The sequence below is a fragment of the Phocoena sinus genome, chromosome 11, assembly GCF_008692025.1.
Source record: "Phocoena sinus isolate mPhoSin1 chromosome 11, mPhoSin1.pri, whole genome shotgun sequence".
Taxonomy (NCBI): domain Eukaryota; kingdom Metazoa; phylum Chordata; class Mammalia; order Artiodactyla; family Phocoenidae; genus Phocoena; species Phocoena sinus.
Genome location: NC_045773.1, coordinates 68,592,124 through 68,614,143, shown reverse-complemented (window position 1 = coordinate 68,614,143; position 22,020 = coordinate 68,592,124). Strand labels below are relative to the sequence as shown.

At 50.6% G+C, this 22,020-nt stretch overlaps 2 protein-coding genes across 2 annotated transcripts in view; one reads left to right on the top strand and one right to left on the bottom strand.

Moving 5' to 3' along the window:
• Positions 1-11,458, top strand: part of SAYSD1 (SAYSVFN motif domain containing 1) — a 39,068-nt gene extending 27,610 nt beyond the window's left edge. The window contains exon 3 of the mRNA XM_032650167.1: positions 11,237-11,458. Coding sequence (XP_032506058.1) covers positions 11,237-11,425 — 189 coding nt within the window. The 3' untranslated portion in view covers positions 11,426-11,458. The remainder of the gene's footprint in view (positions 1-11,236) is intronic.
• GLP1R (glucagon like peptide 1 receptor) overlaps positions 5,618-22,020 on the bottom strand; it is a 37,225-nt gene continuing 20,822 nt past the window's right edge. Inside the window, exons 7-14 of the mRNA XM_032650165.1 lie at positions 21,861-22,020; positions 17,055-17,115; positions 16,447-16,516; positions 16,238-16,326; positions 15,756-15,894; positions 14,795-14,836; positions 11,062-11,284; positions 5,618-7,225 (exon numbers count right to left, since the gene is read on the bottom strand). Of these exons, the coding sequence (XP_032506056.1) occupies positions 11,117-11,284; positions 14,795-14,836; positions 15,756-15,894; positions 16,238-16,326; positions 16,447-16,516; positions 17,055-17,115; positions 21,861-22,020 (729 nt within the window). The 3' untranslated portion in view covers positions 5,618-7,225; positions 11,062-11,116. The remainder of the gene's footprint in view (positions 7,226-11,061; positions 11,285-14,794; positions 14,837-15,755; positions 15,895-16,237; positions 16,327-16,446; positions 16,517-17,054; positions 17,116-21,860) is intronic.

The window sequence follows — 22,020 nt, the reverse complement described above, 5'->3', positions numbered from 1 at the left end:
ACGTATTGTTTAGCCTCCATGTGTTATGTGTTTTTACATTTTTTTCCCTGTAATTGATTTCTAATCTCATAGCATTGTGGTCAGAAGAGATGCTTGATATGATTTCAATTTTCTAAAATGTACTGAGGCTTGATTTGTGACCCAAGATGTGATCTATGCTGGAGAATGTTCCGTGCGCACTTGAGAAGAAACTGTAATCTGCTGTTTTTGGATGGAATGTCCTATAAATATCAATTAAATCTGTCTGATCTATTGTGTCATTTACAGCTTATGTTTCCTTGTTAATTTTCTGTTTGGATGATCTGTCCATTGGTATAAGTGAGGTGTTAAAGTCCCCCACTATTACTGTGTTACTGTCGATTTCCTCTTTTATAGCTGTTAGCAGTTGCCTTATGTATTGAGGTGCTCCTATGTTGGGTACGTATATATTTATAATTGTTATATCTTCTTCTTGGATTGATCCCTTGATCATTATGTAGTGTCCTTCCTTATCTCTTATAACATTCTTTATTTTAAAGTCTATTTTATCTGATATGAGTATTGCTACTCCAGGTTTCTTTTGATTTCCATTGGCATGGAATATCTTTTTTCATCTCTTCACTTTCAGTCTGAATGTGTCCCTAGGTCTGAAGTGGGTCTCTTATAGACAGCATATATATGGGTCTTGTTTTTGTATCCATTCAGCATATATATGGATCTTATTTTTGTATCCATTCAGCAAGCCTTGCTTTTGTATCCATTTTGTGTCTTTCGGTTGGAGCATTTAATCCATTCATGTTTAAGGTAATTATCGATATGTATGTTCCTATTACCATTTTCTTAATTGTCTTGGGTTTGTTTTTGTAGGTCCTTTTCTTCTCTTGTGTTTCCCACTTAGAGAAGTTATTTTAGCATTTGTTGTAGAGCTGGTTTGGTGGTTCTGAATTCTCTTAGCTTTTGCTAGTCTGTAAAGCATTTGATTTCTCCATTGAATCTGAATGAGATCCTTGTTAGGTAGAGTAATCTTGGTTGTAGTTTCTTCCCTTTCATCACTTTAAGTATATCATGCCACTCCCTTCTGGCTTGTAGAGTTTCTGCTGAGAAATCAGCTGTTTACCTTATGGGAGTTCTTTTGTATGTTATTTGTTGTTTTTCCCTTGCTGCTTTCAATAATTTTTATTTGTCTTTAATTTTTGCCAGTTTGATCACTATGTGTCTCTGCGTGTTTCTCCTTGGGTTTATCCTGTATGGGACTCTGCACTTCCTGGACTTGGGTGGCTATTTCCCTTCCCATGTTAGGGAAGTTTTTGGCTATAATCTCTTCAAATATTTTCTCGGGTCCTTTCTCTCTCTCTTCTCCTTCTGGGACCCCTATGATGCAAGTGTTATTGCATTTCATGTTGTCCCAGAGGTCTCTTAGGCTGTCTTCATTTCTTTTCATTGTTTTTTCTTTATTCTGTTCCACAGCAGTGAATTCCACCATTCTGTCTTCCAGGTCACTTAGTCATTCTTCTGCCTCAGTTATTCTGCTATTGATTCCTTCTAGTGTATTTTTCATTTCAGTTATTGTGTGGTTCATCTCTGTTTGTTTGTTCTTTAATTCTTCTAGGTCTTTGTTAAACGTTTCTTGCATCTTCTCGATCTTTGCCTCCATTCTTTTCTGAGGTCCTGGATCACCTTCGCTATCATTATTCTGAATTCTTTTTCTGGAAGGGTGCCTATCTCCACTTCATTTAGTTGTTGTCCTGGGGTTTTATCTTGTTCCTTCATCTGGTACATAGCCCTCTGCCTTTTCATCTTGTCTATCTTTCTGTGAATGTGCTTTGGTTGGCAGGTTTCATGATCTCTACCAGTTTCTAAAAGAAGGTGTTTTTGTAAATACCTTATGTAAAGTGTGGTGTTAAGGATGTTTTTCTTGATTGCCAAGAAATTATACTGAAGAATTATACTGTGTTCTTAATGTAACATGATTCACTTATATAATATGAATGCACATAAGATGTCTTTTCAACTGTACTTTTAACTATCCTTCCAAAGGATGTTGTTGGAAGGACATTGATTTAGCATAACCAGAGTGAGATGCCTTTACTTGGGTATGTGTCTCCTGCGTTTTGGTTCTCTACTCTCTGCCTCCCATACCAGGATTTGAAAGATGAAAGACCTTGAGGGTAATTTCATTGTAAAGTGGCATCTAATTGGTGGGTACCAGTGGGGTTCAATATAAGTGTAAATTCAAGTTACTAGGAATTTTGAAGGTTCTGAAACTTTCTGGAGGGCAAAATATATGGCATAAAAAACACTTGTCTTTTTAAGCCAGAAATGTACGTATGTAAATGGCCATAGATTGTTGAAGACTGGACCTAAAAGGCAGAGTAGCCATGGTCTTTTTGTTGTAGCTATTAAACTTGTGTAGTGATAAACTCTGAACATAGTCTCATGTTATTCTTCTATAGTATTGATTTTGACAGCTGCATAATATTTTTGTATGGATAAATGTATCATCATTTATTTAGCCAATCCCCTGTTGTTGAACATGTAAGTTGTATTCAGTTTTCACTGGTATGAATAGTATAAACCAGGCTAACTTCTTTGCAGTTTAAAACTCTGTATTTCCAACTCTTGGAAAAGAGTCATTAGAGGCCAGTTCCTATCAGGACAGTGGTCTCAGACCTTAGTGACCATCCACGTCTCCTGGGGATCTTGTTAAATGCAGATTCAGATTCTGATTCTCAGGCCAGAGCCTGAGATTCTGCATTTCAAGCAAGCTCCCAGGTGATGCTGATGCTGTAGGTCTTCCGACCATACTTTGAGTAGCAAGGTCTTTGAATACATTTTATATCTGTGGAATTTTTCTTGAATGAATAAAGTGCTAGGAAACATACTCTGTAGCAGAGATTCTCATTGTTCACACACTCTAAAATATTAGGTTCATATCAGAGTAATTTGTAGCAAATCATCATTATCTGTGAATGTTCGTTTGCAATTTTACTAGTGCAACTGCAGGATTACCCTTATACTGTAAATCTCCTCACTTGCCTGGGCCTACTGTGGATGTGTCCACAGGAGCCTCTCAGATATGCACATTACTTTCACATGGGAAAAAAAAAATTGAGAACCTGGGGACCAGCAATTAAGCAGAAGTCAGATCCTACCCTGGGATGAATTGGTGAAGAAGCTTTTCAGTGCCAATGACCTAAGGTGCAATTAGAAACACAGTTCAGGACTTGGAAACATTATTTCAAGTCCTTGTTCTTTCACCCTAGAGATACGGAAAGTTTAAAAAAAAAAAATGCTTACCGATCCCCTCCAGGTGTTACCAGCCTACTTCAGCCCCAAAGAGCTTCCCATCCCTTGGCATGGGACTGCTCAGCATTTATAATTCTCAGCTATTGATTTTTATTCTTGGAGGTTGTAACACCGATAAATTCTGAGGACTATTGGTCCTACATGAGGAAGAGCCACATTAATTCATTCTAACACTGGAGTCCTGTTATCAGTGGGGGAAAAAAATTTTTTTTATTGGATTTGCTCTAGGCTGTGGGTCTTCTTCTCTTTCTAAAATCATTGTTAGTTAAAATGAGCCTTTGTACCAAAGAAAATAATCTATCACAGCTTGGGATTAGAGAACTCTCCAGGGGAAGAGCTCAGATTTATGGAGGAAGGAGTTAATAACATTGACTAGAGACAGGCTCCCAACTTGGCCCGCTGTGGCTCGCCACTTGTAATTCTCATTCTTTTTTTCTACCTCTGCAATTTCCTCCCCTCTTTCACTACAGCTCTTTTTCACATTTAAAGAGCCTGCTGTTTTTCGTTATTCACTTTGCTTATGTTCTGGCCTCTTCATCGTCTCTTTCCCACCTATCCTTCCCACCTTTGAGGACACTCAGTTTCTACTCCTTCCTTGTCCCCATATTGAATCTATTTTCCTATGTTCTCCAACTCTCCGGCTACATTTGTCATCTATTCCAGTTTGTACTGCTGGGGTTTTTTCCCCACTATTTCGGGTAAGGGAGACCTGTTTTCAGTATTTCTCTGTAGAGAAATGTGTGTGTAAGAGAGAGAGGGAGGGAAAGAAGGAGGGTGGAGAGAGACTGAAAGATACTGAATAGCACATTTATGGCATAGGCTTTTGAGAGGAGAATGAAGATTTTGGGTTGGGGGGAGATTCCGACCCCTTGGGAATGTCAACACACATGGCATATGAGTGAGATCCTTCACACCGGTGGGGCATCAGTCCCTGGAATGTGGCTTTACAATGCGTGTGAACATGGGTGAGTTTGGAGGCCAGCAATTCTCATTTATTTCCTCCGTGGCTGGCCCTCAGCAGAGAAGGCAGCTCCGCTTACCCTTTCTTCAGGCTGGGGCTAAGCCCCATTAAGCTGCAGTGCACCTTTTTCCCTGAGGTCGCCTCTATCTGACTCATATGTCGTACAAACGTGGCGGTCGTTACTGGTTTGGGCAGGTGTTTTCCTGGAGGTGGGGAAGGGAGAAGAAACCTCCTGGCTCCATCCTGCTCCTGCTGAGTGGAAGAATGAGGACCCAGAAAGGCGAGACTGTCAACAGGGGAGTGAATGAAGCTGAAAGCAGGATGGATACAGATAAACCAAAATGCAGATGTTCTGTCTGCCCGTCTCAGGAATTGGCTGTATTTGTAGTTTGCTCTCAGAGAAAGAATTATGATTCTTATGTCTGAAAGGAACAATTCCCACAGCTTGTCTAAAAAAGAGGTGTGTTTAAGGAGACATTCAGGTAAGAACAGTACAGTGATCTTCAAACAGGGGTGGCTGAAATGGTGGAGGGACTAGGGAGAATCTGCAATTCCTCTGCTCTTCCGTGAGAGTGAGTTGCAAATCCGGAGAGCGTGCGATTATTAAAACTGGAGAAAAGTTCGTTTTTCTGAAGATGAATCTCTTAGTGGCAGCTCCATTCAGATTCTGTGGCTGCTTTGCACACAAGGTTCGTGCCTTTATAGCATTTTTTAAAAGATGGATTTAATGGACTGAGTTCATTTAGACAGGAGATCAAATGAATGAGTGGAATTAAATACCCATCCATATATGGCTTTCAGTCATTGTGTAAGCCGCTCGACCACCGACTTCCCTAATTAAATGACAGTGCAGTCCCTGCACGAAGGCTGCGATGGATAAGTTAGTACTTGGTAAGTGCTTTGAAGGTGAAAATCACGATATGAGTAATGAGCAAGGATTCTTCCCCACCTTGGGCTGGAAACGGCATCTTTTGTGTTTTCCCACTGCACCATGAGTCACCTGGGTCAACATTGCAGAAAACCTTCTCCCAAGGAAGAGCAGGAGAGACACAGTAACGACAGGCTTTTATTTGACTTACAAGGCAAATTAGGAAAGAGCCCGAATCCATTCACATCTCTACGAGGAATTATACACCATACACATTTGCTACCTATAGACGCAGGTCATATTTTACGTGAATTTATGCATTAGGAAATCACATGAAGATTATCTTGTTTAAACATTCATGGAGCGCAGACATCCCCCGAGAGCACTGAAGATAAAATTCAGCTTTGTCCCTCCTGAGAGCTTGGCTCACGTCTCTCTTGGTGCATCTAAGCTCTGCATCAACACCCCCCCCCCCACCCCGGCCCAAAACTAATATTCAGGTTTATCTGCTCTGAGGGTGTGAGTATTTTTAGTGGGAGGCGTTTAGAGGAACTGCAGATTTGGAAGTAAAGCGTGAACCATTTGGCAAGATCCAGCGCTGTCTGTCTGCTGCGAATCTTGCCCCTTCCTGACCACCCCCACTGGTTCCCCTTGCAGGAAAGCCTAGACCCTAACTTGTTATATGTTCCAAACTTTGCTGGGAGCTCTTTTTTTTCCACCAAATCCAAACACTCTCATTTATATATGTTTTTCTTCTCCTGGATTGCTCTGATACAGAGATAATTAGTCACGCTAGATTGTCGGGGTTGACTGATGACTGATAGTTTTGACAAGGCCCCATCCGAAAGGTTGCATAACCCCAATGTAAGTTAGGATCCACGCTGCTGGCTGCAATGCTCCTCGCTGTGCCAGAGTGTGCGATGTGGGGCATCACTTCAGTCCTGGCAACGCCTCACTCTCAGCTTCACCCCGAAATTGGTCACAGCCAAGAGCACGGCATTCCCAGCACAGCTGGCAGGGTCACCTCTTACTGAGGCAGCTGGGGGAGAAGTGTGGGAAGCTCACCTCAGGGAGGGGAGGTGAGAGGGGGTAAATGTGGGGCTGGGGAGGAGGTCGGATGCCTCAGGGGAAAAATGCACCCCTGCTGGATGAGATCCAGAAAAACTGGTTGGAATGGGAGAAGGGGAAGAGAGAAAACTCTCTCCTCTGATAAATTCAGATATAGGCCAAGTCCAAAAGACTTTGGGGAGTTAATTGGAAAATGATTATGCTTCTCTGCTTCCTGCCAATCTGTATCCAGAGCAGAAGTAATTATAGATACTGTGGACACACTGTGGCTTTAAGTGTTTGAAATTATACTGCTTCACAACACTTCCTTGATACGGCCCTCGGCATGGGGCAGGAGAGCTGGTTTGAGCCAGCAGGTAACACTGTAGGGACAAGGTGATGTTGTTTGCAGGAGTTTCTCACATTGGGTCATTTTTTTCCCCTCAAGAAAATTTGCTGCAGCCGTGAAAAGGAAAAAAAAGAGTTGATACTAATTTGGTTTCTGTTGAGTTTTAGCATGTTATTCACATAGCTGTCTTAGCAGAGTAAGCTGACATATATTTTACAGAGTTTGGCTCTTAGGAACCAAAAGCAGGGTCAGCACTGTAGATTAGAATCAATTCAGTGGAGGGAAAAATAACCCTTTGGAGTGTATCTTGCCTTCCCTGAGCACGTCGCAGGCATTAGCAATAATGGGAGCCCTGTCTGTGCATGGAGAGGAAGCATCTATCGTTCAGGCTCCCACCCATCCTTGCCCCAGGCTGTGCGGTCCCCTGACCTTCACAGTGGGTGGGATGATTCTGGATTCATCATCTCCTAACTTTATGCTGCTATGCGCACACACACACACACACACACACACACATACACACACAGTGTTCTTTGCTTCTGGAAGAAACAGGAGGGAATGGGGACAGCAGCTGCTGAAACATGGCCCACACCGGTGAGGGGACCAAGCCTTTTGGGACTTGCATGTGAACTGTGTTTGCGCTCCGTGGCAGCTGTGCCATCTTTGCTAGGCTAAAGTTGCCCAGTTTGCTAGTCTTCTCCAACTTCAGGGAGCACTAGAGAGGCAAAGAAGAGGGTCAGGTTTTTAGGTTCTTTTTGTCCACTATGTGTGGCTATCAGTACAACTTCCCAAACAAGCACAGATGCATCAGAGAAACATTAAACCAACCCATTAAAAGAGTGCTGGATCTGCTGTCAAAAATGGCTCACCTGGATTAATCTCCAAAATATACAAGCAGCTCATGCAGCTCAATATCAAAAAAAAAAAAAAAAAAAACCCAATCCAAAAATGGGCAGAAGACCTAAATAGACATTTCTCCAAAGAAGACATACAGATGGCCAACAAACCCATGAAAGGATGCTCAACATCACTAATCATTAGAGAAATGCAAATCAAAACTACAATGAGGTATCACCTCACACCGGTCAGAATGGCCATCATCAAAAAATCTACAAACAATAAATGCTGGAGAGGGTGTGGAGAAAAGGGAACCCTCTTGCACTGTTGGTGGGAATGTAAATTGATACAGCCACTATGGAGAACAGTATGGAGTTTCCTTAAAAAACTAAGAATAGAACTACCATATACCCAGCAATCCCACTACTGGGCATATACCCTGAGAAAACCATAATTCAAAAAGAGTCATGTTAAAAAAAAAAGTCATGTACCACAATGTTCATTTATATCGTGTAGCACAGGGAGATCAGCTCGGTGCTTTGTGACCACCTAGAGGGGTGGGATAGGGAGAGTGGGAGGGAGACGCAAGAGGGAGGGATATGAGGATATATATATACGTGTTGCTGACTCATTTCTTTATACAGCAGCAACTAACACAACATTGTAAAGCAATTATACCTCAAGATGTTTAAAAAAAAGCTCACTTGCTGTTTCTATGTATACATGTGCTCTGATGCATTTCATTTCTTAATTTTAAGACAAGGATGAATGAGGTACTAGAGTAGGTAGTAAAGCACACCCTCCCCCTGTTCTCAGCGGTATAAATCATTGAGGAGATGGCACCTGTGCCATCTGACTTGTCTATTTCTGCTGCTGTGTTTTCTCTTTAACTGCAACTCCAGATAACACTGCCAACTTTCACTTCGAGTGTCTTGAATGGCCATTTATATTTTTCACCTGTTCTTTCCAGAGGCTTCACTGGACCGGGAGGTGGAAGTTGGCCTGGGTCCTAGCCCAGCTCAGCCACCATCTAGCACTGTGACCTTGGGTAGATCACCTCTGCAAGCTACCCTCCTCAATTCTCTAGACCAGAGCAGAGTGATCTCCAAGATCTTTCCCCGCTCTGAGTCTCTGAGAAGTCCGCTGCTGTAGTCTTCAGCATAAATTGCATTGAGGCAATCGCAAATTAGGAAAGTTGTTTTAAAGGGAAGGCAACTTTGCATTGTAAGTGGTTTGTCTCAGTTCTGTGATTTAGTGGCTCCAAAGATTCATATGAAAAGACGAGTTGACATGATTTAAGTTCAGGGGGGAGCTGGCCAGAGTGCTGAACTCAGCCTCTCTTCATGACAGTAATGCGACCAGACTGCACAACTCACAAAACACCTAATCCTGCGGGTCAGCGACAGTACCCCCAGGGCAGAGGCAAGCAAGGGTGTTCTCAGCAAGCTCCAGACTTACGGCACCAGGCATGGAAACAGCTAGTGGAATTTCTGAGTACATTGCATTCGATAGTTCCCAGATCTGTTAGAGTGCTGTATTTAGAACTTAGGAGAGTTTGGGAATAGCCTTGGAGGGAGTGCACTGCCACCCAAATGAATATTAATAGTGCAGGTCTTGGAGCAAAGAAAATATTTCTTCAATTCAGCATCTGGTATGTATCCGATAAGGAAACCGTTCCTCGGTGTTAAAAGGCTTGGGGCAGGGGGGTGTGATGAGCATTCTGAAACCAGGAATCAGTACCAATTGGAAAAAGAACTTACAGTGTAAACCAAATGGTCTGAGCGTCCCAAGCGCCTAACTAAGTACCTTCTCCCCACAATTCTTCCCCTCAAAAATTTATTTCTTGAAGATAATATCAATCGGTCCCTTTCTTTGTTGCTGTGTAGCGTATTAATGATTCTCAAATGTTTTCACTTTATCCAAAATGGAAACACTGGCACCAGAGCTGTATTCCCCCCAATCAACCCACCAGCACTTTTCTCCCCACCGCACTCGCCACCCCGAAGAGAAAAGCAAATGCAAGATGCCTGTCAGGGAGTTTGCCCTTATTCTGGGGAAGCAGGACTCTCCTTGCCCCCACCTGTCTACATTTTCTCAGTCAAGGAGGCAGTCTTCACAAATCCTTTCTTTAGTCTGAGGTTCCACTTCCCCATTAACAGAGACACAACACTTCACTGAAGCTGGAGTATAAGGAATTATCTGCTTGATGTGTTTTATGTCCCATTATTATTTTCCCTGCACATCACATGCCTCTCTGAGGGGCAGAGGAGAATGTGTCTGGCACAAGGCTTTGGGGGAGGGTCCCCGCCACTCAAAAAGGAGGGAAAGATCAATTCATAAAGGAATTCATCCAGAGATTCTCCTTCTGCCCTCCCAGAAGGTCTGGACTCCCAAGAGTTCTCTTCTGCTCTGAGTTCCATATCCATGAACTCCATTGCCAACCTCTGCGGTACGGCTGTTCCCCTTTTGTCTCGGTATCTGCAGTGGTGCTACATGTCTGCTTTACCCCTGTGGCTGGGGCAGGATTGCTAGGTTTTCTCCCTCTAGCCTCTCTGATGCTCATTATCTATGGGATGAGGCTGGAGGCAGGGCAAACATTCAGTAGCTCAAAGCATGGATGAGTCAAGTCATTATCTCTCCCACAACCCCAAACAACATCAAAACCACCACAGTGACTTAGGACTTAGTGATTTAGTATGTCGTGGGAGAAATCAGAGTTGCACATGTGCCCATGCAGACTATTCACAGCAACAGAGAAAAATGAGCAAAGTACATACAAGCTCCCAAGTGGGGGAATTTCAAAGGGCAGGGGAAGCCCGCCTGCACGGTCACAGTGGGGACTGGTAGAGTCCCCAGAAGAGTCTCTTCTTGGTCACATCCCCTAAAGTTAAGAGGGTGCACCCAAACACCCATGCGAGATACATTATCTGTTCACAAGTAAAAAGCACGTCCATGGAGAGGTGGAGGCAATCTCTCTCTGCCTTCCGGGTTCCCCACAGTAGCAAGTAGTCTACACCCCCAGCATGGACATTCCTGAAGCCCCCTAGATGAGCCCCACAGGATTCCTGAGCATCTCTACAATAGTATTCAGAGCTCATACCCAGGGCTGGACTCCTGGGCGGTGGCCCTGCCTTGATTCCCTGGGTGTGGTGGGCACAGGCACCAAAGCAACTCAAATATCCAGGGAAGAAGGAAGGACCAGAAAAGAAAACTTTCAGACACCTTCTCAATGTTCATTCTCAACACCGCCCGCTGGGGCGGTGGATGGTGAGAGATGAGGGCCCAGATGAGGGAAACGAGCAACCCGGACATGTGCCCGGGCTCCCTTAACGAGGAGGCAGGTCGGGGGTGGCTGGCGTTACCCAAGCTCCGTGCTTGGCTGAGGTTACATCCGCCTCCTTCGGCGCCATGTCCTCTTACAAGCCCCAGTCCCACTAATAAGCCATTGACCTTGAGTTTGAGTCCGGGGGAACCCCAGGGGCCTTGTGACTTAACAGGAAGAAATCCTCCTCGTTTTAGCAGCAATCGTTTTTTCTCCTCTGCCCGCCACAGTGATCAAATTAACAGGCCGCTTCTCCCCGGAGAAAATATGTCCACAGGTCCCATTTGCCTGTCTGATGGGCTTAGGGAGGGAAGGCAGGGAAGTACGTGTGTGTGCCATGTGCAGCTCCCCCTGCACCCCCTTCCCCCGTTCCCCGGGAGGGTCTCTCCCACCTGGGATGGCTGCCCAGCCGGCGGCGAGACCACAGGGAGGGCAGGTGCTGGAGTCTCAGCTGCAGGAGGCCTGGCAGGAGGCTGCGTACACACTGCTGCCCACTGTGCCCTCACAGCTCAGGCTGCTGGTGGGACACTTGAAGGGCTTCATGCTGCTCTCCCTCTGGATGTGCAGGTGCTCGAGCCGCCAGCGCTCCCAGGTCTTCCGAAACTCCATCTGGACCTTCCGTGGGAGAAGGAGGGAAGAAAAAGCCATCATGCAAACCAACTGCCCACAATATGGCCCCATTATTACATTACAGGGAAGAGAAAAAATCCACCGCATTATATTAAGAGACACAAGTCAAGGCCTCCGGGCGCCTAAATTAATATCCCAATAAAATTGTTTATTGTTGTCTCCTATTTTCTGCTTCTTCTCGGAAAAGAGCCGGGCTTGATGATCTAATTGGTCTCTTCCATCTCTAAACTCTGTGACTCGGCTAAGTACCTTTTACAATCCATCACAGTATTATTTAATGGAAGAGAAGGAGTGACAGAGAGATGCGGGGAGACGGAAGATGGGAGAGAGAAGAAAAGGAAAAGAGAGAATCTGACTTCAGAGCAAGCACTCTGCCGATTTCAGTTTGGGTGACTGAGAAGAGGGACAGCCCTCCCTGCCCCTCATGGCGTCCACACCAGACCTTTCTAAACTCCCTGAGGGCTTTTATCCAGGCCCCAGTGCCTCGTGGGGGAGGAAGAGGAGACAGGGAGAATGAGGCTGGAACTAGTAGTAGCAGTGAAGAGGGGGCTGTGTACAAGGGCTTCTCAGCCTGGATTTGCACTAATCCCATCCAGGAACTGGTCCCAACCCACGGTGGGTGCTGCCCAGGTGAGTTCAACCAACCAGAATCCCTGCTTTGCTGGGTTTAGCGTCCCCATCAGGAAAAGCCTTCTCAAGAGAGCTGATGCTTGGGGACCAGGTTGTGGGAGCAGAAGGATACAAACCAAGTAACGCTGCAGAGCCCAAGTCACTTGAGGGCTTGTGGCAATGCCGTGGTTCCTTGTGATGGCCCATGATTCTGGTCCCCCAGACAGGCTGCTGGAACCTGCACAGCCAGCCCAGGGCATCTGGAGTGCCCTACCAGGGGATGTGCCCATATGTTTGCTTTCCAGAGCTTCTCTGATGCCCCGACCCCCCGACCCCCGCCGCCTTGCCACCAGGCCTCCCCACATCAGGGTTTCTGGGGCCTGGGCTCTCCCTCTCAGGCCCCAGCCACCAGGACGGCCAGCTGTCAGCAGCTGTGGGTAAGAGGCTCACTGCCAACGCCCCATCAGTCCCTGTGCAAACACCCCGCTTCTCTTCCTGCAGGGCTGCCATCCATCTAGCTAAGCCCATCAGGGTGCCTGCTGTGGCCACATGCCTTTCCTTAAAAGAACTTTCTCTGAACTGAGTGAAGCTGAGATGGCCCAGAGCCTGCCTGCCAGGATGGCCCCAGTATCCCAGGCAGCGTCGCCAAGCCCAGGCTTGGGTGAGGGAGGGAGGCTGAGTAGACACCACCCACGGCCCCCCTGCTCCGTGCCAGTTCGATACCCGGCTGAGTGTGTGACGCGTGTGTTGACAGCTGGGACGAGAACACCCGAGGCCGGTGGTGGCCTCTGCCTGTGCAGCAGCAGGCAGGCCAGTCTTGTGGCACAGCCCTTCACTGGGGAGGTGGGGAGAGACGGTAAACTGAGGTACACCCATGGGAAGCCACCTCGGGGACTGGAGAGGTCTCACGGATACCAGCAAGAAGTCGGACAGGACCAGGACTGTCCCCCCTTCTGCCTCCCTCTCCCTCAGCACTTTTCCTGAACCTCTGCTGTGGCCCCCGTAACGACAATTGTCATTAGAAACCATCCTTCACAGGGCGCTTACAATATGCCCAGCACTCTCCATAGATTATTGACTTTCACAGCAACCTGCTTAAAGGTAAGGAAACTGAGGTGCAGAGATTTAAGTATTTCTCCCAATCTCAGCCAGGACCTGAACCTAGATCTGGGCTGACTCCAAAGCCAGTGTCCTAACGCTTGGTCTCCTGCTGTCCATGACTCTTTTAACTCTTTGTTTTTTTGGCCATGCCCTGCGGCGGGTGGGATCTTAGCTCCCTGACCAGGGATCAAACCCACACCCCTTGCACTGGAAGCGCGGAGTCCCAACCACTGGACCGCCAGGGAAGTCCCCGCCCATGACTCTAGGCCACGCTTGTTTCTGGCCATGTCTCCCCCCTCCCCCACACTTGGGAGGTGCACCACGAGGGCCGGGACCACACCTTCCTTCCTGGACCTCGCACAGTGCCCAGCATATATCAGGTACTCCTGATAACCTGTTGTTTTAAATGAGCCAAATGAATAAATGACTAACTAAATGAGCACCTGACATTGGGTTTCTTCTATTACTGAGCTCTCACAGTGAAACGACAAAGATGACAACATGAATCCTGGACCCCTGTCCTACCACTCCTGTCAGCATGCCTCCTCACCCTCAGTTTACCCTCATTCCTGCCTCTGATGTCCTCGGGCCGGGCACCACGCCAGGCTCTGGCATTTGGGCTGAGTTGGTAAAGCTCATTCACCTGCATTTACACTTGGGGAGAGAAGCGGTGACTGCCCCGGTCGCACAGCCGGGCAGGAGCAGAACTCAGGACCAGTACTCAGGCTCCTGAGTCACAAGAGCCACAGCAACGCCACCCCCCAGGCCTCCCCTCCCCTGTGCCCACTCCCTGCCCACTGGCAGCTGGCGCAGGCCTTGGCAGCCACGCAGGACCAATGCCAGGGCCATCTTTTCTCCTTGGGTCAAAAGTACCCCACATTGCCAAGGCAACCCTGGGCCTGGAGAACAGCTCTTATGGACAGAGGTCTCAGCCCAGGAGCCACGTGTGTTTTTGTGACCCAGTGATGGTGACATGTCTGTCCGTGGGCCTGGAGGAGCCAGGGCCTGAGGCGTCTGCGGAGGCTTGAAAGGAACCGGGCAACGTGCCGGAACAAGGCAGGCTCTCTGGGCGCTCCGAGCGGGGTCTCCTGGGAGAGCCCGAGGGGAGAGGCCAGCTGGGGATCTGCTCAGCAACAACCCCCGACCCCGACCCCAGCCACCAGGAAGCCACGGGTGGCTTCCCATGGTGGACAGGGTCCTCGCCTGCACGCACAGAAGGGAGCTTTCTCCTTCCAGTCAGAATTCATTTCAGTCCTGACTCTGCACTATTTCCAGGCCAAACCGGGGGTGTGTCTCTGACTCTCTGATCTTCAGCGTTCTCATGTGTGAGAAATGAAAATATCGAAACCAGAATTTTGGCAGCGATATTTTTTGCGGGGAGGCAGGGACAAGTACATGAGATGGTGATTTTCAAAGCCCCAAGCATGTGACTTGTAACAGTCACCACCACTTGTTCACTCAAGACCCTCTTAACATGAGGCTGGGTCTTCCCCAAGTTCATATATGGTTAGGGCATCCTGCACATGTGTGTGTGTGTGTGTGTGTGTGTGTGTGTGTGTGTGTGTGTGTGTGTGAGAGAGAGAGAGAGAGAGAGAGAGAGAGAGAGAGAGATGGAGAGACCCAGGCACAGGAAACCATACAGGGATAAGGTGCCTCCTCCACTTCAGTGCCTCAGTGGGGTGAGTAAGGATTTCAGCTGAAAAGACTGAAGAACCCCACTGCACAACCACAGGACGGCCATTGGTAGCAGCCCACCAGGGCTCCACGTCCCTCCGCAGGCCTTACCTCATTGTTGACAAAGCAGTACAAGATGGCCACCATCAGCCCCTGGAAGCAAGAGTCGTGTCAGCAGGAGGGAGGGGAGGGAGGCGCCCGGCAGGCAGGCCTAGTCTGAAGCTCCTTGGGGCTCTGCCCCAAACATCCCCCTCCTTAGACTGGGCAGCCCAGTCAGGCCCAGAAATGGGGGTGGTGGGTTCCTTCTCCTTTCCTCTCTGGAGGAATGAGAAGACCCCTTGCTCAGAAACTGCGGAAGTTCTTCGACCACCCGCTCCTGGAGGAGGCCTGAGCTGAGAAAGTACGCCTCTGATCACACGGAATTTTCCCTGCCTGGCCCTATTCGTTCACTCAGGAGCCCCAGTGCTCCAGGCCTGTGATCTATTTGTGTGTGTGCACATGTGGGTAAGTGCATGTGTGTGGACCCACATGCTCGTGGCCATCCCATAAGACATTTGAGGAGCTGGGGCCAGTTTCTTATATTCCTACACCCCCATTGCCATCCGCACCCCCTCAGCATCATCTAATACTAGTGGAGAGGCTCAATTCTTGGCTTTGGAAACTATGTGACCTGGAAAATCTCATTTTAACATCTCTGAGCCTCAGTTTCCTCCTTTGGAAAATGGGATAACCCTGCACACCTCCTGGGATTCTGCTAGGATTAGCTGCACAATGTGTGTAAAGCACCTGGCAGGGTACCTGCCGCCAGCTAGCAGCCCAGTGGACAGCAGTTGCCATGCCAGGCTGGGTGCCCTCGGCAACATCCGGGAAGATTTCTTGTCCAATGTGCTCATAGAGAAGACTGTCCTGGGTGTCAGCATACCTGGGGACTCTGGCTCTGCTCCAACCACATAACTTGCACAAGGGCCACTTTCCCCCCAGGCCTCAGGCTGCCTATCTGCATGATACAGGCTGGTCCCCGCTCCATCCCCACCCTGGGACTGCTCGAGGGAGGCCCCAGGCTCGAGGTCACCTGGAAGGAGGTGAAGGAGAGCTCTGTGAACAGCTTGATGAAACGCAGCATGCCCCGGGCGTGCTCGTCCATCACGAAGGCGAAGATGACCTCGTGGGTCCCCAGCAGGGGGATGAGCGTCAACGTGGACTTGGCGAGCCTGGGGGCAGGGTGGAGGTGGCATTCCGGACCTCTCCCGGTGGACTCTTCTCCCTGTTCTGTGCCCCCAACCCCCACCAAGCCCTGGTATCTCGGTCACAGACATCCTCCCCCACCGAATACCCTGGGACAGGCTGCCTGGAGGGGAGGAAGTAGAGGTGGAGACCCCCAGAAGCCCAGGAGCTGCCCAGGTACAGAGGTGAGGGCAAGGTTTGGGGTCCCAGGCCAGGCCTGGGTGGAGGAAGAAAGATCATGTAGGGATCCAGGCTCAGAACCCCAGGATCTCTGACTCTGCCGGAAGGAAGGGCTGAGGGTGCCCAGCAAAGGCAGCTCAGTTACGTCACCTGCACTTGGTGTCTGTCTTGCACATGAGATTGGTCTTCAGTTTGGACACCACAATGCAGATAACCCGGACAAAGATGAGGAAGTTCACCTGCAGGGCAGAGGGAAGGGCGGCTGGAGGCCCTCTCAAGACACCCTCTCTCCCCGCTCCTCCGCCCAGTGCCACCTGGGCCCACAGCAGCTCCCACTCCCACCCCACAGCGTCACTCACCCCGATGGCAAAGAGAATGGGCAGCCGGATGATGAGCCAGTAGTTCATGTTGGAGTTCCTGGTCCAGCAGCTGGAGAGGAGAGACACACGGGCACCCGGCTGGACACACAGACCCCCCCAGCTCCCAGTGCAGGCACAGGGCACACAAAGACACGTGGGCATGCAAAGTGACACACACAGACCCACACAAACACTGCCATCAGGAGCTACCCGACAACCAGTCCCAGGACTCACACACACACTGAGTCCTGAATACACGTTCACACACACAGATACGCACAGCCCCTTCATTAACCTACAGTCACACTCGTGTGTGTACTCAGCATCAAACACAAAATAACAGAGACGTTTCACTCACAGTTATTACAGAAAAACCTGCAGGGGGTACCGTGGACCCCACAGACCCAGCACTCTGGGCATCACACCATCCGGGGTGGGGGGAGGGAGGGGGACTAGAGAACTAAATTCATAAATTTAGCTCCTGGTCCCTCAGTTTACCCGCCCAACAGACAGCAGCGGCACACACCGGGGGCCAAGGAAACCCATGGGGTTTGAGGACAGGGACCTCAGCATACCCATCACCCCCTTAGAGCAGGAAGGACACTCACCCCTCATCCTCGTAGAGGTACTTGACAATGCCCCAGGGGATAACAAACAGCAGGGGAACACCTAAGAGGAGAGAGGGAAAGAGAGAGGGGGGAGAGGGGCTGGCAGGCCAGAGCCACCGCTAGGCACACCCAGAGGCCTCTCCTACCAGGGCCTCTCCCGCCTCCAGCCCCTCTCCTTGCCTGGCCCCAAGCCACGCTTTCCGGCAGGTATGGAACTAGGCTGGTCTGGGTGCTTCGGAGAAGAGGCGGCAGGAACCACCCACCCCAACACCCCAGAGTCTTCCTTAGAGGTCCCCACCACGCTGGGGCTACGTCACAGTCCTCACAGCCCTCCCCCTCCCGCGGGCCAGGCACACTGTCAGGGCTGGCCCCCAGGGTCCTGGCTGAGACACAAGGACAAAGACACCAAAGTAGTGAGAGACGGGGCCGAAGAGCGGGGTAGGGAGGACACGCTGGACGAGGTGGGAACAGGCCAAATCTCTGATGCCACCCACCCCTGCATCGGCCCACCTGTCCATCTCAGCCAACTCCTCCCCTACCCCCACGCCCCTGCACGTGGCTGGGCAGAAGCCTGGACAGGAGCCCTGTCCTTGACGCTGACAGCCCAACTGACTGCACAGTGGCCACAGTAACAACAGCTACCACAACACTGCCCACATGGCTGAGGCTGGATGGTGTGGTGGGCACCCTCTAGGATGGCCTCCAACCACCCCACCCCTGGTATTCCCACCCAGGTGCAGTCCACACTGTATCCAGATTGGTCTATGTGACCAATAACGTACAGCAGAAGTGATGGCATGTCACTTCTGAGGTTAGGCTATAAAAGACGGTCTTCAAAGGTTATAAAAGGCATGTCTTGGGCTCTTTCTCTCTTAATTTGATCACTTGCCCTGGGGGACACCAGTCGCTGTGTCATGAGGGCACTCAGAGAGCCCCCTGTGATGAGGGAGGGAGGCCTCCAGCCAACAGCCAGCCTGGACCTGAGCTTCCTGCCAACAAACTCGACAGTGAGCTTGGAAGTGGATTCTCCAACCTGTTAAGCCTTGGGATGACAGCTACCCTGGCTGACAGCTGAACTGCACCTCTCTTAGAGATCCTGAGCCCGAGGCACACATCTCAGTTGAACCCAGAATTCTGACCATAGAAACTGGGAGACATAATTGTTGTCTTAAGCAGCTAAGTGTGGGGTCATTTGTTACGCAGCATAGGTAACTAATACACTGGTTTCCAGTTCCTTGAGGACAAAGCCTCATTCACCTCCAGAGCCTCATCGCCCATCTCACCTGGGAGCTCAATATGTGTTTGTTGACTTAAAATTGGATTGTCCATCCTCGTGTGACAGATAAGAAGATGGATAGGCAGCTTAAGAGGACACAGGTGGGACTAGAACACAGGACCACAATGCCACCACCCTCGACGGCATTCCGCACCAACTCTCTCCAGCCTGTCTCTATCAGTGCCTCTCAGGGATGGAGATGTGGGTGTCTGAGACTAGTAAGAGCGTGCATATTAAGGGGTGTGGACACGATGTGTGTGTGGTGGTGGGGTGTCCATGTGTATACATGTGTGGCTTCAGGGGTCTCCCCCAGGAGCACATTTCCAGGGCAGAACCCACTTCATTGCCTTTCCCATCACCATCACCCACATCCTCAGCACACGGATGTCCACTCAACAGTAGCTATGGAGCAGCTCGTACCCCTGGAGCTACTGTGCTTGACGGTGCAGACAGCTGGGGGAAGCAGAGCGGCTCACGGCTGACCAGCGCTGTCATCAGATAGCTCTCTCCTTGGCCATTTATTTTTATATAACCCTGACCTCTCAGCATCCATGATGCTTTAGTAACAGGCCTTCATGAGATTGGACAAGAGGCAGATGGCCTCCAAAGGCTCCAGCACGTAGCGCAGAGCCTGCCACATAGAAGAGGCCCAGTAAGAACGGAATGCGTGAACAAATGAGTGAGTGGGTCAGTGTATCAATGAGAGAAGGGAAGCTGTCCAGGCAAGAACATGCCAACACCCTGAGCCACACACATGTCCAGAAACCTCCATCTTAGACATCCCCAGGCACCTGTTGGCCTTCCTCTGAGACCCCACTCCAGGACTGGGGAGCACACTCATGTTATCAGCCAGACCTGGTGAACTTCATTCATTCATCAGCATCTCCTTAACAAAGTCTTTTAAAATGCAGGTACAGGGCTTCCCTGGTGGCACAGTGGTTAAGAATCCGCCTGCCAACGCAGGAGACATGGATTCAATCCCTGGTCCGGGCAGATCCCACATGCCACGGAGCAACTAAGCCCGTGCGCCACAACTACTGAGCCTGCGCTCTAGAGCCCACGAGCCACAGCTACTGAGCCCACGTGCCACAACTACTGAAGCCCGCGCGCCTAGAGCCCGTGCTCCACAACAAGAGAAGCCACCGCAACAAGAACCCCGCGCACCGCAACGAAGAGTAGCCCCCGCTCACCGCAACTAGAGAAAGCCTGCGTGCAGCAGCGAGGGCCCAACACAGCCAAAAAAAATGCAGGCACCACTCTGCCGCCTGCAAACATGACACACTCCCTGCTGGGTTTATCCTTTGCCTGTTTAGAAAATCAACATGACAGGCTGGAGTAAAAAGCTTGAACTAAGACACACAGAACTGGCTCTGAGAAGTAATGATTCCCTCGTCCATCACTTGTCTCCCTCCTGTGCAGCCTCCTTGTGGTGGGTTATGGGGGCACCCGGCCGCCCGTGGACAGCAGCAGAAGCTGACATGCCTTTCGGGGATTCCCCCAATGTGTCAGAGTCCTAATTTTAATTCTTACATTTGCATATGAAGCTAAAAGTTGTTTCCTGAGCATCCCAACATGGGCCAAGCCTCTTGACATCACAACAGAGTTCTGGGCTCTCTGTGAGTCTCTCTCTCTGTCCTTCTGTCTTTGTCCCTCTGTCTCTCTCTGTCTCTCCCCATCCCAATTCCTCAAGAAAAGGACGTTATGATTGGGAAGTGGGGTGTCCCCTGGGTCCTGCCCTTTTTTGCCTCCTCAGACTCTGAGCCCCAAGCTGGGGCGTGAAGTGGTGGGAAAGGACTGGCACCCCCTTTCCCATTTCCTACTCAGAGACACTGCACCCCCCACCCCCCACCCACATGCCTCTGCACACATCGCACCATCCCTTAGATTGTCCCTGCCCTCGGGTCACCATGGTGACAGCACTACGGTGCTGGTGCTGCTTCCCAGAATGGACAGACATGCTCCCCCACCCTGAGGACAGCCTTCCCAGGGCTCCCCTCAGTGGCCTAACTCCGCTCCCACCCCTAGCTAGCTGCAGGGCTCTCCAGCTGCCCACTGCCTGTTTGACGGCCCTAGTAGGATGAAGAGCCCTGGGAGGGGAGGAAGGCCAAGCAGGGAAGGGCTGGGCCCTGGCGGAGGAGGGAGGAAGGGTAGGAGCAGGAAGCTGTGTGCAGAGGCCAGGCCCACCTGCCTACCTGTGCAGCGGCCTGAGATTGCTCAGCCAGGCCCTCAGGGGCTAAAGAGATGCAGTGCAGGCCAGAGAACCCTGTGTGACAGGCGATGGGGCCCAGGGCCTGGGAGTCAGGAGGCCTGGTTCCAATGCCTGCTCTGTCTGTAAGGCCCTGCCCTCAGGACACTGATCACGTTAAAGCCCCTTTCAAGGTGCTCTAAACGGGGCCGTACAGTATGAAGTAGCCTAAGAGCACCAGCAACAAGGGATGAAGTGTGAGGACAGGGACAGGGAGACCGAGAGGGCCAGACAGAGCACAGAGCCAGGGGCCAGGCAACCCGAGGCAGCTTCCCAAGGAGGCGGGCTGGACCGGGCACAGCCTTGCAGCGGCTCAGGGGCAGGAGGGGACATCAAGGGAGGAGCATGAAGTCCCCAGAGGTCAGGGGGTCAGCCCGAGGCAGGCAAGAGGAGTGAGTGGGTGTGTGGCAAGCGGGAGGAGGAAGGCAGGCCCCGTGGTGTGGGAGGCCCAGAGACGGGCCCGCTCCGGGCTCCATCCTGGGTGGGCACCGTGGGCCCCTCGAGAGGAAGCGCTGTTGCATCTGTTTCCGGGGTAGGAAGTGGAGGTGAGGGGCCGCTAGGGTGGGTGTCTCAGCTCTTGCCCCATCCTACCCCTGTTCTCATTGGAATCCCACATGGCGAGAGGCAGAAGCACAACCAGAAATGTTCCAGCAAAAAAAAAGACACAGTGGTTCTTGGCAGACTTTTTCGGCTAGAACATTTCCAGCTGGGCTCCAGGCACATCCAGGGTCCACCCTTTCCTCAGCTGGCTTCCGGCCGACCCCCCTCCCTTACTCGGCTCTCCTCTGAGCCGTCCTCTCATCATCACGTGACAGAGCCATAGCCCCTCAGCCCGCACCCCCAGGGACTCCCCGCCATGAGGCTCAGGACCCTCCATTTCCCTCAGGGGCTGCGTTGCCCAGGACGGGATGTGGGGCTCTATCCCCAAAGAGTCTCGGCAGCGGGGATCTTTGAGGCCGGTGCCATGACAGCCAATAGTGTGCATCGTGTATTTGGCCAGATCGGGTGAAGGCCTGTGCTTCCTTTAAGGGAGGAGAGTCAGGCAAAGGCGTGGGGATGGGGGACAATGGCTTGACAGCGCCATGGGCAGCGAGTCCTGTGCCCAGGAGGGGGTTCTCCAGCGGGCCCCATACCTTGGCCCAGCAGTGTGTTCTGAGTACCAAGTTGGCCTCAACGTGGGGTAGCCTGAAGGCAGCAATTCCAAGAGGGGTCAGGGTCTCCCACCCCCCCACCCCCCCATGCTCAGTCGGGGCGGGGGAGTGAAATGAACGACAGCTGGCCTTACCCCAGCCTATGCTCAGGTAGAGCCTGAAGATGCGCTGCTCGGAGAAGACAGCGAAGGCCAGCAGCGTGTACAGGTACACCCCCTCCACCAGGAGCCAGTAGTAGTTGGCCGCCACGCAGTACTGCATGAGCAGGAACGCCAGGCGGCAGCCCAGAGAGTC